The following is a 15,580-nucleotide window of genomic DNA, read 5'->3' on the forward strand; positions in this document are numbered from 1 at the left end:
ATTTATGCAAAGAGGTCACGAGAGGATGTTTATCCGAAGATCTAAAAATTAATCAATGTCAGAAGGTTGTGGGGTCTGCATATTAGGTGGGCAGGCACTGGCTAGCACAAACATTTTAAGCTGTCTCTGGTTTCTTTGCAGGACTGTAATGTATACACCATAATCCTTTAAAATGGCACTTGACAGATAGTTGCTGGAACCGCTCTGCTATATCTGGCGCATATGCGCTGTAGGAGGAAATGCATTATTATTATTATCATTTGAAGCAGTGGGAAATGGGTTAAATTGTGTTGCATAGGTGATCTTAGGAAGATGTTTTGCTTGCAAGCAAGAAGTGTAATCAGTTTCTATGACTATAAATGAAGAAAGATGTTTGACCACCTTTGGGAGGGCAGGGTAATACGCCACTTTTTCACATTAGCATAATTTCGAACAGTTTTGTGCTCAGATTATGTGCACAGATGATTACAGCATGCCATGTTTCATGTATTTCAGGTAGATTTATCAATGAGAAGCATTTGTAAACCTGTTGTCACAGACTCTTAAAGGCAGGGTAGGTGATTTGTTCCAGAAATATTTTTTGTTATGCCAGTTGAAAGTCATCACACGTCATCAGCGGGTTTTATGCTATGCACTGCTGCACAGTTAAACAGACCTCAGTTACCGAGCACCGCATCCGAAACAGCAGGCACCTTTTACAGTTCCTCCTGAACCAAAACAATGTGCTTATGCTGCGTTCATGCCATAACTAGCATAATTTGTAAGAGTTGGAAACCCGTGACGTTATACTCAGAGCGGCTCGTTACTCGAATTTATGCATTTCAATGGCAACACTATCAACGGCGGAATTATCTGCAGCAGTCAGGTGATACAGGTCAATGCTCTAAGTTGTTTATGTTTATTATTATTGTAATGTTGTGTGCTTTGAGACATGAGGTAGTTTAACGCCATCTCTCATGACGTTTTAGTTTTTTCCTTTCTGTAAGCCTTCATGTGTTTTGGAGGAAGTGTGGCTTTGGAGACGCTCTGAAGGGAGGGGATCTTATGCTTTCAAAGCTAGCTTGCCATTGCTAGCCTCTCCAAAAATGACCTGCCTTACCTTTAAATGTCTCCCTTATTTCAATATTCATGATATTGGTTAATTTTATATCACCCACACAATTATTTATTTGGTGAATATTCTATATAATGCATAGCCGTAACATCTGGTATTCATTATTAATTGCTCTTTGAACCGATACTTGGGCTTTAGCATAAAATATGATTTTAAAAGCTGATGAGGTTCACTTTAACAACCTAGGTTTTTTGTTCTTGTCATCCTTCAATAGGGCCAGCTCACTCATGAGCTTGCTTTAGTTCTACAGTTTGTCATCCAGAGTGCTGGCCCTCTCTGTTTTCATTCAGAGCTCTCAGCCTGAGGGAGAGGGGGGGCCGCAGGGGCGTGCGAGAGAACAGCCAATGGCGATGCTGCCCTGTCCCCTGACCTTGTGCAAGAGAGGGCCTCTCGTAGACCTCAGCTTCCCCTCTCTTCCTGCGAGAAAGAGAAACAGGAACTTTCCGCCCCTCCTATCCTTGGCTTAGGGTGTTGTTAATGTTGTCAGACAAGAACACACTTTCACCTCTTAAGCTTAACCTTTCAGATGGGTTCAGTCATCAACCTTTAAAAACATGTTTACCTGGAATGTCACCTGAAGGTCTCTTGGTACACTTTTAGGGCTGGAAGGTATGACATACGATACCTCGCAATGGTAGAAGTGTGTCTGTTTATACCGTGGTAAATATATTTTTGTGACTGGACTACTTTACCTAAACTTTAAGTGGAAGGGATGATGAAAGCTGCAGCAGGGTGTGTATTGGAGGCCATTTTTCCATTGATTTTCCAGCAAAAAAATAAGTATATCATGATTTAGTCTGTCACCATGACATAAAAATACTCGTACCAAGATTTTAATCAACCACCCACCTTTTATTCTGATCATCAAGGATCTACGCATTCAGCTTAAATTCAGAACTACATCAGTAAATTCTTCTGATCTGTCATGGAAATATTTGCGACTTCAAATTTTTTGAGACTACTGCAGATCGATCCTGCCTGTGTGTGGGTATGAAAAAGTTTCCACACTATTGAAGTGTTTTCCAGATGATATGAATGAGGACACTAGGATCAAATGTCACTTTTAGTTGGATGAAGGGTACATCAAAGACATTTTTCACATTTCAGCCATGCTCTCATACAGCACAGCGCACTTCATTAACATTCCAGCCCCTCAACAAATGCACTTAAAAAAAAAATTAAAAAGAAAATAATAATTCAAAATCCGATTCAATTTGAAACCTGAGAAATTAAGTCAGAGCACAATTCGCATGGCAAAGGTCATGAAAACCAGCAGCCATTAGCTTTGTTTGCTCTCTGTTTAGTTGAATGCCTGGCTGAAATTACTTGAAGTATCATTCAGCTAATTTTAAGGTCTGTGCATGATGAAATTGGTTCACTTTGCCATTCTTATTTAAATTGACAGGATGTATTTAGAAGGAGGAGAATCTTTACACAACTTACTTTTATCTGTGTCAATTCAGGAAGTCACGATCCGATTCTAGAATGATTCTCGATCCTTCACAATTGTGAGATGGTGCAAAATAAAACTTAAGCCTTTTTTGTGCTTGGCTGTTAAATGCATCTCAACTCTAAAAAATGTTTTGTTGTAATTGATCCAGAATTGTTTGAGATGGAATTGCGGTACTCGACTAGATTATAAATGGTGTCATGATCTTAAGGTGTTGTAGGTGGTTGTAGAGGTGGGCGATATATCTTAGACGATAATATCCAAATTGTTGTCTGGACGATATGCAAAATTGGGATATCGAATATTTCATAATTTGTACAATCCGACCCCCCAAACATGAAAAGAGCTGAAAGAAGTTAAAGAGAAAACAAATAACGCACACTATAACCTTCTAAACAATTATATGTAGCGATCTTTAATACTGTAGGGCAGTAGCCTACTATTCCCGGAAGCAACCTCCGAGTGGCCCAGCCCATGGTCCCGTGTCGTCAAAAACGCATAGGTAAATTCGAAATAGTGCGCACAGAAGAACATGCGCAAAACCGTTTTGTAAAATGATATATGAATTATTTTTATTTTATCATATGTCATTTTACAAAAGGACATTTTACAAACGTTTTGCGCATGTGCTCCTGCGCACTTTTTCAGTCACAACACAACAATCAGAGGACGCGCTGAAAACTGTAGGCTAATGCTGTTTTCTTCCTTCATAACTCGTATTGAGAAGGTTTGAGTTGCAGAGGAATTTGTGACTGTTTCACCTGTTCAACCACATCAAAGTTTCGTAATTAGTAAGTCCGTGCTTTTTCTCTTTTTTTCTTATGTACTGAAGGGCCGCTGTGCCTTGGTGAAACGGTGTTTGTACGTGAAGAGCTCTTTTCCAAAACGCCATAAACCTAAAAAGCTGCCTCAAAGATCCAGCAAAAGTAATGATTATGAATATGTAAAATATTGCAATAAGTCATTTTAATTGTTTATTAACTTCTGTGTCGGCTGCAAAGATGAAGTTGACGATAGGCTATTGACTCGCGATCTTCGCAGTAGGCTAGTGAACGCACCGGAGAAATGCACATTTATTAGGCTACATAGTTTTTTGTTTTGGATGGTTTTGTTTAGAACCAGCTTTCTGTAAATATATTTCACATTTTTTAGGCCTGTGAGGCGAGTAGGCTACGGTCCGGTTCATGATGATATAATCTCCAGTTCAAGCACCTTATGTTGTGATTGCTAGCCTATATTTACTTTTTATGTATTAAATCCAGGAAATTTGTTAATGAAAAAAATATGAAAATTAAGATACAATTAGTACAAAACGAAATTCGTTTTAAAGAAAGGCTTTGTGCTTTCTGTTTTGAGGTCTCTGTGAAAGTTTGAAAGTCTTTTAGTGCCGCTTTCAGAGCACTCGCGTCCATAATGGAGAACTGTCACGTAATATTGTTTTTTCCTCATAAATGCGAACACGAAAAATAAAAGACAAAATACTTTTTTAAAAAGACAAATCATCAATTTTTGGGGAAAAAAAATGGATGGATTTATAGCGTTTTGGGGGGAAAATGAATGGATTTATAGCGTTTTGAAAAGAAATATTTTTACTTTGAATTTATCATCAACAATATTGTTTGATTTAATAATCACTGTTGCAAGAGGTGCCTAGTTCTGGGTTTTTTTTGTTTGTTTTTTTGTTTTTTTGTAAGTGGAAAAAGTAGGGGCTACCTCAGATTCTGTTTAGTTAGCTCCTTTATTGTTTTTTCTATAGCCTACAATAATAGGTCAAATGCAGCAAGTCAAAAGACCAACTGGACCTTCTTTGCCAGTTTGCACACATTTCTTTGAAGGATGGCAAAAATATCGTCTGAATATCGATATCGAGATACTGGAAAAAAATATTGAGATATTCATTTTTGTCAATATCTCCCACCCCTAGGTGGTTGTCGATTATTGATATGTAGTTGCTAAGGTGTTTTCAGTGTTTTTTAGCATGTTGATATGTGGCATGTGCCTGCTAGGGTGTTCTAGGTGGTCGCTCATTGATCCAGGCCAAAAGAGCACTACTCTAAGTTTCTGTCTTCTTCAGGTTTTTAGATATGGCTCGGATCCGTCCCTCAATGTAAAGGTGCAATCACATTTACTGCCGTTCTCCGTATTTTCACAGACAGAGTAGTTTCAATAGGAATCCGTGCCAATTTTGCGACAGGGTTTGCCATTTAAACCAACAGGAAACTGCTTGGTTCGAAAGAGACTTCAATGTCTTCAATCTTTAAACTATTGGCAATTAACAAATGATCATTTCACTAAAATTTTACTAATGTAACTGTAGGATTTTTTTCAATTGTGTTTTATTGTCCACCATATGAGAAGTCTGATTGCTTAGAAAATCAGTAGCACACCTCTTCTTAAAAACCCGAAAGATTTGTGTATCATTCATTTTAAGGCCAATTCACACCATGTCGACAATCACCAGATTATAGTACATCACTTCTCAGTCGCAATGTATTGGCCAAACTTTTGTCTAACAACCCAAAACGCCTGTTCCTCTTCCACCATACTGACTTCGTTTTAAACTCTTGCGTTGCAGAGTTCAGATCGAAACAAACCAGATTGATGTCTGAGTTGAGCGCTCTGCTGAAGTTCCTCGGCGAGAGCTACATTGCTATTATGTATGTAAATACGGCGCTCAAGCTCTGATCTAAATTTAGCCTTTCCTTCAAGAAATCTTCACTTAGAATGCAACCCAAAACAAACAGTCTCGTCCTCTCTTCTCTCCAGCTGCTGGACCGAGTCGAGTTCTCAAACGGTCCTTCAGACGCTTTGATCTCGAGAGGAGAAAGAAGGTTAAGTAGTTTGGCAGTAGAATAATTATTGACACTTTCTATCAGCTCTTTGAGTCTAACTGGGATGGGAGTGACCGAATTGTGACTCTTTGGTCTCAAGCGTTTCTCAAGAGTGCTCTCTGCACTTACTGCTGCTGGCTCCCCTCCAAAAGTATCACATACTCACATTAGTCTAAGAGAAGCTTCCGCTGCGTGGCTTTCATCCACCCAGTCCAGGAGAGGAAGGAGGACAATAGTGAAATGATGCACGTTTCTTTGTGTGTGAATAAAAGGCGCTAACACAAAAAAAAGCTCTGACAGATAGGGATGCTTAAGATTTGTTTGGAGGGTGTGGATTGATTATGTACACCACAAACTAAAACCTGCTGTCCTTTCTCCAGGAACCAAAATTCGAGGCCACAAAACTGTGTGAATGTGCATTTCATGGTAGAGACCATGATGAATTTTTGGTTGTAAAATTATAAATGTCTTTACTGCAACTTTTGATTAATTTACTGCATCCTAACTGAATAAAAGTGTTTGCGTATTTCTTTCAAAAACAAGAAACTCTTGAATGGTAATGTATATTCATGCTCTCAAATTTTGATTTGAAATTTCTTTGTGTGCCCACAGAGAAAGCAGCTCTGATGTCTCCAGATGATGAGGTGCAAAAGAGTGACATATCGTCCAGCAGTCAGGGCATGGTGGAGAAGGAAGCCCTTGGGCCACTCCTTTTGGAGGTATGTTGAACTTTTCCGACTGTCTATCTGTAGAAAAGACTGATGTCTGAGTATTGCCGTAGACCTGTATTTGTTGTCATATAAGCCTGGCCCATTTCCTATGGTTGGGAATATGGCACTTTAGTGCAACATACATCTTATTTGTTTCCTCTATCTCTATTCTCTGCCCGCTCCACCAGGCCCTGGATGGCTTCTTTTTCGTTGCGAACCGCGAGGGACGCATTGTGTTTGTGTCTGAAAATGTCACCAGTTATCTGGGTTATAGTCAGGAAGAGCTGATGACCTCCAGCGTCTATAGCATCCTTCATGTGGGAGATCACAACGAGTTTGTGCGCAACCTGCTACCCAAAAGCCTTGGTGAGTCTCTCGGTGAGGACGGAAACAGTAAGAGCAGAATGATAGATAAAGGCCCCAATCATGGAGAAGTTCTTTTTTGTTCTTCGCATAGGTGTAAAAAGAAGCTTACAACGGCTGATTTTGCCACTGCCCAAACGTTATCATGCGACAGAAAGCTTGAGCTCCAGACTCTCTTGAACATGCACAGGACCATTTGCCTGAGGCTATGAATTGATTTGTTCATGATGTATACAAAAATAAAAGTAGGATTTCAGTAAAATAAAGATTGAGACTTTAGTTTTTCAAAGAAAGAGTTTGTTTGTTTTATATATATATTTTTATATATATCATATATTTTTAGGTAACTGGTATCAATCTCAGACAGGTTTGTTAAATAGTTTGCCAGGTCTTTTTGGGTTAATGGAAAACCTGCTTTAAGAGGTTGTTCGGCATTATTAAGCAAGTCACAGTTCTCACGCAATACGGGGATGAAGAAAGATCTTTCTGAAGATGAAACACATGAAATGGTGCAAATGTCTTGTAAAAGCTTTGCGAAAACTGAATAGAGATTGAACTATCAAAAGATTTGTGAGTGATTTAGCCACAGAAGAACTCGGTCACATACAGGTATTTGAAGCCGCTGGTGTTTCTGGAGTCCCAAGAACCTATCCATGCTGGCTGGCAGTTACAAACTTTTGGATATGGAAGATGTTGGGGGTACATTTGGATTTAACTATATGTACAAGCTGTTTTTTGCCGGTTGTTGAAAAAAATAAAATAAAACAGTTTGTGGGGAAAAAACAAAAGGCAGTTAGAGCTCTGTGTTAATCATTCACTCTAAATACTATCACAAACGTTTGAGGTCAACCTCGTTCACTTCAGAACTCCGTTACACTCCACTGGTGGTCTTTATCTCGCACTTCACTTACCCTGCACATCTGTGTGTGTGTGTTTTCAGTAAACGGTGTGCCATGGCCTCAAGAGCAAGGCCGGAGGAACTGCCACACGTTTAACTGCAGGTTGCTGAAAAGGCCTCCAGATGAGGTGGACACAGAGAACCAGGAGGCCCGACAACAGTATGAGCTCATGCAGTGCTTCACGGTCTCTCAGCCCAGAGCGGTGCAGGAGGAGGGCGAGGGTGAGACCACACACACACTCATAAAGTCATACCCATATAAATATTTAGCTTAGTGCAGGGAGTCTGATGAAGCTGTCATTGACGTGCCAGTGTTCAAATCTGAAATCAGGTTGTTGTTTTTTTTATTATGGGGTGCAAAAGTCTGAGTCCACTAATAAAAATGCTTCTATTTAGCATTTTTCTAATTTAATCATGTTTAAATATGTTATGCACATATGTGTTTAAAAATGTGTTGCATATAGCTGAGGGGGGTCACTTTGTTCAGACCATGATGTCTCTGTTGTCCACAGACCTGCAGAGCTGTTTGATATGTATAGCATGTCGAATGCCCCGTCCACCTCAGATCCCTGTCAGTACGGAGTCCTTCATCACCAAGCAGGACCCTACAGGTAGTGTTTCATTATACACACACACACAAACACGTACTAGACTTTACATAAAATATTGTCATAAGCTAAACCAAAGACTAAACTGTTGATTTTACAAATTTTAGCAAATCAAAAATAAAACAACTATTGCAAAGCAGAAAACAGTAGTTGAAAAAGCTGTTGTCGAAATAAAATTAATGAATAAAAATAAATACTGTAGTTAGCGAGAGATGCTAGTAAGGTTTCTGATAACAAATATGGACACAAATATTCACACAGGAGGGCAAAATCCTCATTGTTTTTGTATGCAACCATATTAGATGGATTCTTTTGGCCAGCTCATGCTTTTGCTGTATGTCTCACTGGCTGTGTACGAAATCGCCCTTATACCCTTAAATAGGGCACTATTTGAAGGGACAGCTGTTTGTAGTGGTGTCCAATACCATCTAGTGCACTCATTCAATCCCATAATGAATCCGCAATAACGAGTATATAACCGTTGTACGCTCAACGGCTAGAGAATACCCATAATGCACTGTGACACCATCTCACCGAAAGACGCAGCTCAATCATCCATCCATCAATCCATTTTCCAAACTGCTGGTCCCATGTGACTACAGCATAATATCATACAGGTATAAATTCCTTTTTAATTGATTATTAAATTGTTCAATTAAGGTTTATACATGCTAGTTTCCATTACAGAGCTCAATATAAATCTTTTTATTACAACTGGAGGTGTGTTTCAAAAGTTTCAAATGATTATTAAACGGCAAGCACAAACTATATGCAAAAGCCACTGCCCTTCAGGCACATTTAGTGTCTGATTTCACTCCTTTTCATTCACTCCTTCAAGTGGACTATATTAGTGGAGGAAATTAGGGAATAGTGAATGAGGGTACAGGGGGCAATTTCGACATAGCCACTGACATCTTGTTTTTGAAATAATGATTTTGATTAAAAACACTTTTAAAGGGGTCATATGATGCTATTTTAAAAGGTCATTATTTTGATTTTTGGGATTAATAAAACATGCTTTAATGTTCAAAAAGCTCATTTTTCACATACTGTACTTTGTTGTAGCCCCTCTATCCCCTGTCTGTCTGAAACATGCTAATTTATAAAAAGCTCCTCCTTCCGAAAAGCTCACAGTGCTCTGATTGGCCAGCTGATGTAATATCTTGACTTCAATCGAGGCGTTTTAGGCAGGTCCGGTTTATTCTATCCTCTATTAGATAGATAGAATAAATGGATCAGATCGTATAAATGCACAAACAGATACATTACACACTACAGGAAAAGGAAAACATTAAAAAGCACCATAAGACCCCTTTAAAACGCATCTCCAGACGTCACCTTCCATTTTAATACGCTCTATTTATTTATTTTGTTTTTTTCAAACATGGTGACAAAAAAATGTGACAGGTACATTGAGCTCGTACATTGTTTCCTGTGATTGTCATTCCTATGTAAATACAGATGTGGCTTTGTTCCTCAAAAGTCTTGCTTAGTTTAGTTCAGGAGAAGAAAAAGAAACATGCTGGAGAAGAATAACAAACATGCAGACTGAAACTGAAAATATGTGCTTTTTCTATTCTTGCACAAGGAAGCGCAAAACTGTTTGTTGTTAAAACTGCAATGTGAAAAGCTTCCTCTTGAACTTCTAGTCCTGTTGACAAAATCTAATGATCTTTCTCTCTTTCTGTGTGTGTGTGTGTGTGTGTGTGCGCGTACTTGCAGGGAAAATCATCTCTATTGAGACGAGTGCTCTGAGGGCCACAGGCCGACCAGGTTGGGAGGATCTGGTCAGGAAGTGCATCTATGCTTTCTTCCAGCCTCAGGGCAACGAGCCCTCCCATGCCAAGAAGCTGCTTCATGAGGGTGAGCACGTTCACCTCCGTTCTAGCCATTTTGAGTAGTACTTGACATTTTAAAGCACCGATGATTAGACCTTGTCTTTCTTTACCTAGGGAACCACTTTTTATGATGTATTTGACGATTTACACGAGCATTTTTACTCATAGCTAAGCTTAATAACCTTTGATCTCATTTACTTTTTACAGTATGGCTGCTACTAACTATTATTTTGATAACTGATCAATCTGTGGATTATTTTTTCATATAGTTGAGGAGCTAGTTTTTATTTGCCAGAAAAAAACTGTTTTATTTTCTTTATTTCATTGAAAATTCAATATTTTTATTGAAACGTGTTACTTTGATTGATGCCTAATGCTTTCCTCCAATCAAAGTGCAAAAAGAAGTTTATTAAAAGAAAAAAAGATGTATGAATATAGGGTATACATAAATATTCATAAGTTTGGAGTCTATTTTTTTATGTTTGTTAAAGTCTCTTATCCTCACCAGGATAATGCAGGCTGCATTTATTTGATCAAAATAATCAGTAATCAGTAGTATAGTCTAATATAGTGGAATATTAACAATTTACAAAATTTAAAAATGTAGATATTATGTTAAAAATGTTAATATTTTTGTAGAAACTGTGACGGATTTAATCTATGTATGTGTTGACAGTGATGACCCACGGCACGGCCATCAGTCCTCTCTACCATTTCACACTCAGTGACGGGACGTCCCTCAGTGCGCAGACGCGCTGCAAATTCTGCTGCCCCCAAAACCCAGATGTACAGCCCTTCATCATGGGCATTCACACTATAGACAGGTATGCTCTCACAGTAACCAACACAGACAATGTCCCTTTAATTTATATAAGCACAACACACAACGACTATTGGATCTCACATAATTTTTTAATTTGAATGTGTGTTTTAGGGAACACAACACTGCTAGCTCTCAGGAAAACACTACCCCCAGCCTTCCATCTCCTGCTGCCCCGCCCTCCCGTTCACCTGCCCTGCAGCCCTCCAGTGACCTCAGCCTCCATCTCAACAACAGCAACGGCACTTGTGCCACTCCTGGACCCCCCACACCCACTCCACCAGGCTACCTGACGCCCAGCCGTGTTGGGCCCTCCCAGCAGGTCAGCAGCCCCTCTCCACTAGGCAGCCCGCTCACATCCACCTCTACCTCATTCATGTCGCCCCGACCTCCACGGGGCAGCCCGGGCCTGGCCAGCAGCCCACGTGTGCCCGGCCATCCTTTTTCCCCCTCGACGCCCGGCATTCACTCACCCGCTGGCGGACTGACCAGGCAGCAATCTAGCGGCGATGGTGTCGGTTTCTCTCTCCCCTCTCCCCTGCCTCCCAGACAGACTCCAACCCCCAGCAGCTCCCCGGCACGTCAGCCACCGGCCAAACCGCCGGAAGCATCCACCGATGAGCCGAAGACGGTAGGCAACCCCAAACTCAACCAGCTCTTGGACGGCAACCCCGATGCGGGTGCCTCCGAACACGACTCTCAACCCCGTCCCTCACCCGTGTCCCAATGCCCGGGCTCTCACCGCAGCCTGACCGAGCGCCATAAGATTCTGCACGGCCTGCTCCAAGACAACAGCCCTGCAGATGCAGGCAAGGAGCTTGACATTAAGAAGGAGCCTCCAACCAGTCCCAATGCGGCCTTGGTAGCACGGGGGCTCGGGAAGGAGCCCCAGGACCACCAGCTGCTACGTTTCCTGCTGGATACGGATGAAAAGGACCTGGAGGACTTGCCTCCTCCGGCCGCTCTCAGCCTCCAAACGGTCAAGGTGAAGGCCGAGAAGAAAGGGAGCAGAGAGAACGTACCCTGTGCCGCTGCTGCAGCCACCAACGTGTCTGCGATCGCTTGCTCACCTCAATCCAGTGACAAGCCCAGTCCGGTATTTACTTCCTGATTTATTCCATATTTGTACTTAATGAAAGAATATCTAAGTACATCTACATGTTACTATGCCACAAAGACTAAAGCCTTAACATTATTGGTAAACTTCACAACTCAAGTTATGTTTGCAGTATCGTTTAAAGGTTTTGTGTCAGTAAGATTTTTTATTATGTTTGTGAAATAATATCACGTGTCATGTGATCATTCAGAAATCAATATAATATGCTGATTTGGTGCTTAAATAATATTTAATAATAATTTATTATTATTATTATTAATCTTGAAAAACATTTTAAAAAATTAGGATTCTTTGATGAACAGAGTTTAAAAGAACAGCATTTATTTACTTTAGTAACATTATAAATATCTTTACTGTCACTTTTGATCAATTTAATGGAGCCTTGCTACTTAAAAGTAATAATTTATTTTTTCTGTTTGAAATCTATTTGACTGCAAACATTTAAGTAGTTGTACGTTTACTCCTGCGCATATCTTTTAAATTACTGATCACAAATGGGATGTTTGGCTGATGGAAATTTATTTTGCCAAATTTATTTTTTTGTTTCGTGAAAAATGCACATCATCACAATACATAAAACATTTTAATTAAAAAATATTGAAGAAAGCTTAAATCATTTTATTACAGTTAATGTGTACTCATAATTATTTCTGAGGCTCAGGGTTTCACAACAAGGTCAGATTTCACATGTTTTTGTTGAATGTTGTTGACAATGTTTAAATATTTGAAATGTTTGAATATTTGGTTTAATTTTGCACATTCATGTCACCAAAAATTCAGAATATTTTCATCAGCTCAAATAAGATTCCATTTTAGCCAGAGTAAAATTGACTAAAATAAATGAAAATGTCATGATGGAATATTTAATGAATTAATTTTTTTGTGTTAGTTTTTGACAAAAGAATCATGTTGTCTTCTCATTTGCACAAAGTTAACTCTTTGCAACTTTGTCTTGTTGCTGGATGTGCCCTTATCCCATCATCCCTGGCACAGGAAACGGCTGTTTCTTATGAAAAGAATTTGCAGCTTCAAACCTCTGTCACCATGAACTCCCCTTCAGTGTCCTACTGAATATATTAGTGATGCATTTTGTAAGCCTTATTCTTGCTGGGTTCCCTCAGTTACTGTGTTCTTAAACTGTCAAACCCGTGTGTTGTTTTGAGGCGGTCACGTTTGGACTTTATCTTTCTTGTGCTCTGGTGTGCCTTTTGATGTCGATGACCTTTGCACTCATTTCCACTCCACCGCTGTGTGTGTTTACATGAGTAGCAGTTTCCCAGTACCGATCTGGACACTTTGAACCAGCTCTTGCCCACTCTGAGAAGCTCTGTGGGAGGTAAATCTATAGAGGAGCCAGTGCTCGTCCAGCCCAGTGACGACAACCTTTCCATCGGGGTGAATGTGAAGAGAGAGTCACTAGGAACATCAAGCCAAGGTGAGGCCCGCCCCACCGGAGTAATTATAAAATTCAGAATTTTTCATTTATCTTAAGTCCTTAATAACTGCTTTTCTCCTCCTCCACTTCTCTCTGTAGCATTCCCTGATGGATCAAACCTCTCGAATCAGTCCTCTTTTGAGTTCTGTGACCCCTCTACACCAAACCAGGGTCAGGTCCAGGATCTTGGGCAGACAGACCCTTTCCAGCCCTCAAAGGAGAGCAGCAGCCCCTTTGCCAGTCCAACCAGCCTCAACTCTTTCAACACTACCACAGGTACAAAATTTAATGCGCCAAAACAAACTTCTAAAATAGAAAGAATTTGAATAGCAGACCATGGGAAGAACTAAGACTTTTAACAAAATGTTATCATATTTTTTTTTTTTTATTCAGGTCTGGCCAAGCTGGAGCTTCCTGATTCTCAGCAGTTCCAACCCTTGACCCTGGTTGAACCAATGACCTTCGATAGCAGCTTGGACAGCCAGACACAAGCCCCTCTATCCTCTCCTCAAGAGTGAGTGTTTATGGATGTGATTATTGAATTCAATAGTGATTTGCACACAAATTTCACAAATTTAGTTATTTTATTTTTTACACATGGAAGAAAAATACAAATGTTTCGGCTCTCAGGCCTTCTTCAGTGTGTGAGGTACAATGATTATTGATAATAATCTGGCTACAGAACTGGAAAAAAAGATAATTGATATAGTATATTATAATAAATTATTATTCATTTCTATTTTATTGCAACCTACTTCTGTCCATTTTTCATTTTTGCTGTCAGATACAAAAATAATGTGCATTCTTGTGTAAAATATTGAAAATAAATATTTTCTAATTTTAACATTTATCTGTGAGTAAGAATGAGTTGAAACTTAGTGTTGACAAAATAAGCATATACTGTTGTATTTAATCACACGTGTATACAGTAGCTGTTTTTCATTGGTGCTGCTAACTAATATAAAATTTCTATGTAAAATAAGGCAAATTATCTAAAAATCCCACGGTTACTTCAAATATTTGGGTGATGGAGTTGGTACTGTTTATCATGGTTTTGTCACCAGGAAATATCAGCACATTTAACTGAAATCATATTTTAGTTAAAAAATAAAATATTGAAGTATTTATTAATATTTTAAATTAGCTTTTATTTTCATATTTTCAGTTTTCATTTTAATTGTAATAATTTAAAGGTTCACCTTAAAATAAAAATAATTCTGTTATTAATTACTCACCCATTCCAAACCCGTAAGGCTCTCGTTCATCTTCGGAACACAAATTAAAATCTTTTGGATGAAATCTGAGAGATTTCTGTCTTTCCGTTGACGCAGCTGACACTTGGACAAAAAGTTCATAAAGAGATCATAAAACTAATCCATATGAATAGAGCGGTTTAGTCCAAATTTTCTGAAGAGACTTGATCGTTATATATGATAAACAGATTGAATTTCACATATAAACATTGATCAGCGAAAATAAACAGAAGCTCAACCAAACGTGCTGAAGCTCAAACGTGCTGCACAACACGAGAATGAACCTCATTGTTTACCACAACTAATTTGCGAGTTGATGAATGTTTATATGTGAATAAAAGCCTAAGTTTATTTAGGGGTTGAGTGATATGAACTTAATTTTGATCATTTTGATCAAATAAGCAGTGAATAAGGTGAATTGGCACATTTGTGTTAAGAACATTCTAGTAAATTATCTCTGATTAATGTCAATGTGTAATAGTTGCTTTTTTAAAAACTTAAGAATCAATAGAAATATTTATATTTAGTTACAATTACTACTATAATACTCTAGTCCTTTAGTCACAGGGAAGAAAATGTGCACTTTCACCAAAATTCTGTTTACCTGCCAGATCAGTTAACCCTGCAAAGATGACATAGAAGTGTCAGCTGCTTTCCTTCCACTCTTGATCAGAGTCGTAGACCATCTTGTTTGTTCTCTGCACTACGCAGGCAGTGCGTTCCGTGTCCACTGGATGAGATGCTGTGTCCGCCCACCACTCCTGAGGGCCGCAACGATGAGAAGGCCCTGCTGGAGCAGTTGGTCATTTTCTTGAGCCGGACTGACGAGAGCGAGCTCGCCGAGCTGGACCGTGCTCTGGGCATCGACAAGATTGTTCAAGTTAGTATTATAAGAAAAAAAATTCTTCTCATACCCTTTTACCATAACAAGAACAACGTGTCTAAGGTTGACTGGTTTACCGCCTTGCCTACAGAGTGGAGGCCTCGAAACCGTCACCCAGACCTTTCCTCAATCTCAGCCCCCAACACCTGTACCCATGGACCCCAAGCTGCCCAGCTACCCCTCTCAGTTCCCAACCTCACCCTCACAGTTCCCTGCTGAGATGGGCACAGCACAGGGCATGAGTTTCGGGGCCCCGCGGA

The 15,580-nt window shown here is 39.6% G+C and overlaps 1 protein-coding gene across 3 annotated transcripts in view; it reads left to right on the forward strand.

Annotated features, from left to right (window-relative positions):
• ncoa1 (nuclear receptor coactivator 1) overlaps positions 1 to 15,580 on the forward strand; it is a 60,673-nt gene that overhangs the window by 35,014 nt on the left and 10,079 nt on the right. For all 3 annotated transcript variants that reach the window (XM_079888167.1, XM_079888169.1, XM_079888168.1), the window contains 12 exons: positions 6,008 to 6,114; positions 6,294 to 6,471; positions 7,409 to 7,588; positions 7,879 to 7,977; positions 9,697 to 9,837; positions 10,489 to 10,636; positions 10,747 to 11,728; positions 13,019 to 13,184; positions 13,284 to 13,460; positions 13,578 to 13,698; positions 15,149 to 15,317; positions 15,412 to 15,580. The exon at positions 15,412 to 15,580 is cut by the window's right edge and continues 134 nt beyond it. In XM_079888167.1, coding sequence (XP_079744293.1) covers positions 6,008 to 6,114; positions 6,294 to 6,471; positions 7,409 to 7,588; positions 7,879 to 7,977; positions 9,697 to 9,837; positions 10,489 to 10,636; positions 10,747 to 11,728; positions 13,019 to 13,184; positions 13,284 to 13,460; positions 13,578 to 13,698; positions 15,149 to 15,317; positions 15,412 to 15,580 — 2,637 coding nt within the window. The remainder of the gene's footprint in view (positions 1 to 6,007; positions 6,115 to 6,293; positions 6,472 to 7,408; positions 7,589 to 7,878; positions 7,978 to 9,696; positions 9,838 to 10,488; positions 10,637 to 10,746; positions 11,729 to 13,018; positions 13,185 to 13,283; positions 13,461 to 13,577; positions 13,699 to 15,148; positions 15,318 to 15,411) is intronic.

This window comes from Squalius cephalus, assembly GCF_949319135.1.
Source record: "Squalius cephalus genome assembly, chromosome: 12".
Lineage (NCBI taxonomy): Eukaryota > Metazoa > Chordata > Actinopteri > Cypriniformes > Leuciscidae > Squalius > Squalius cephalus.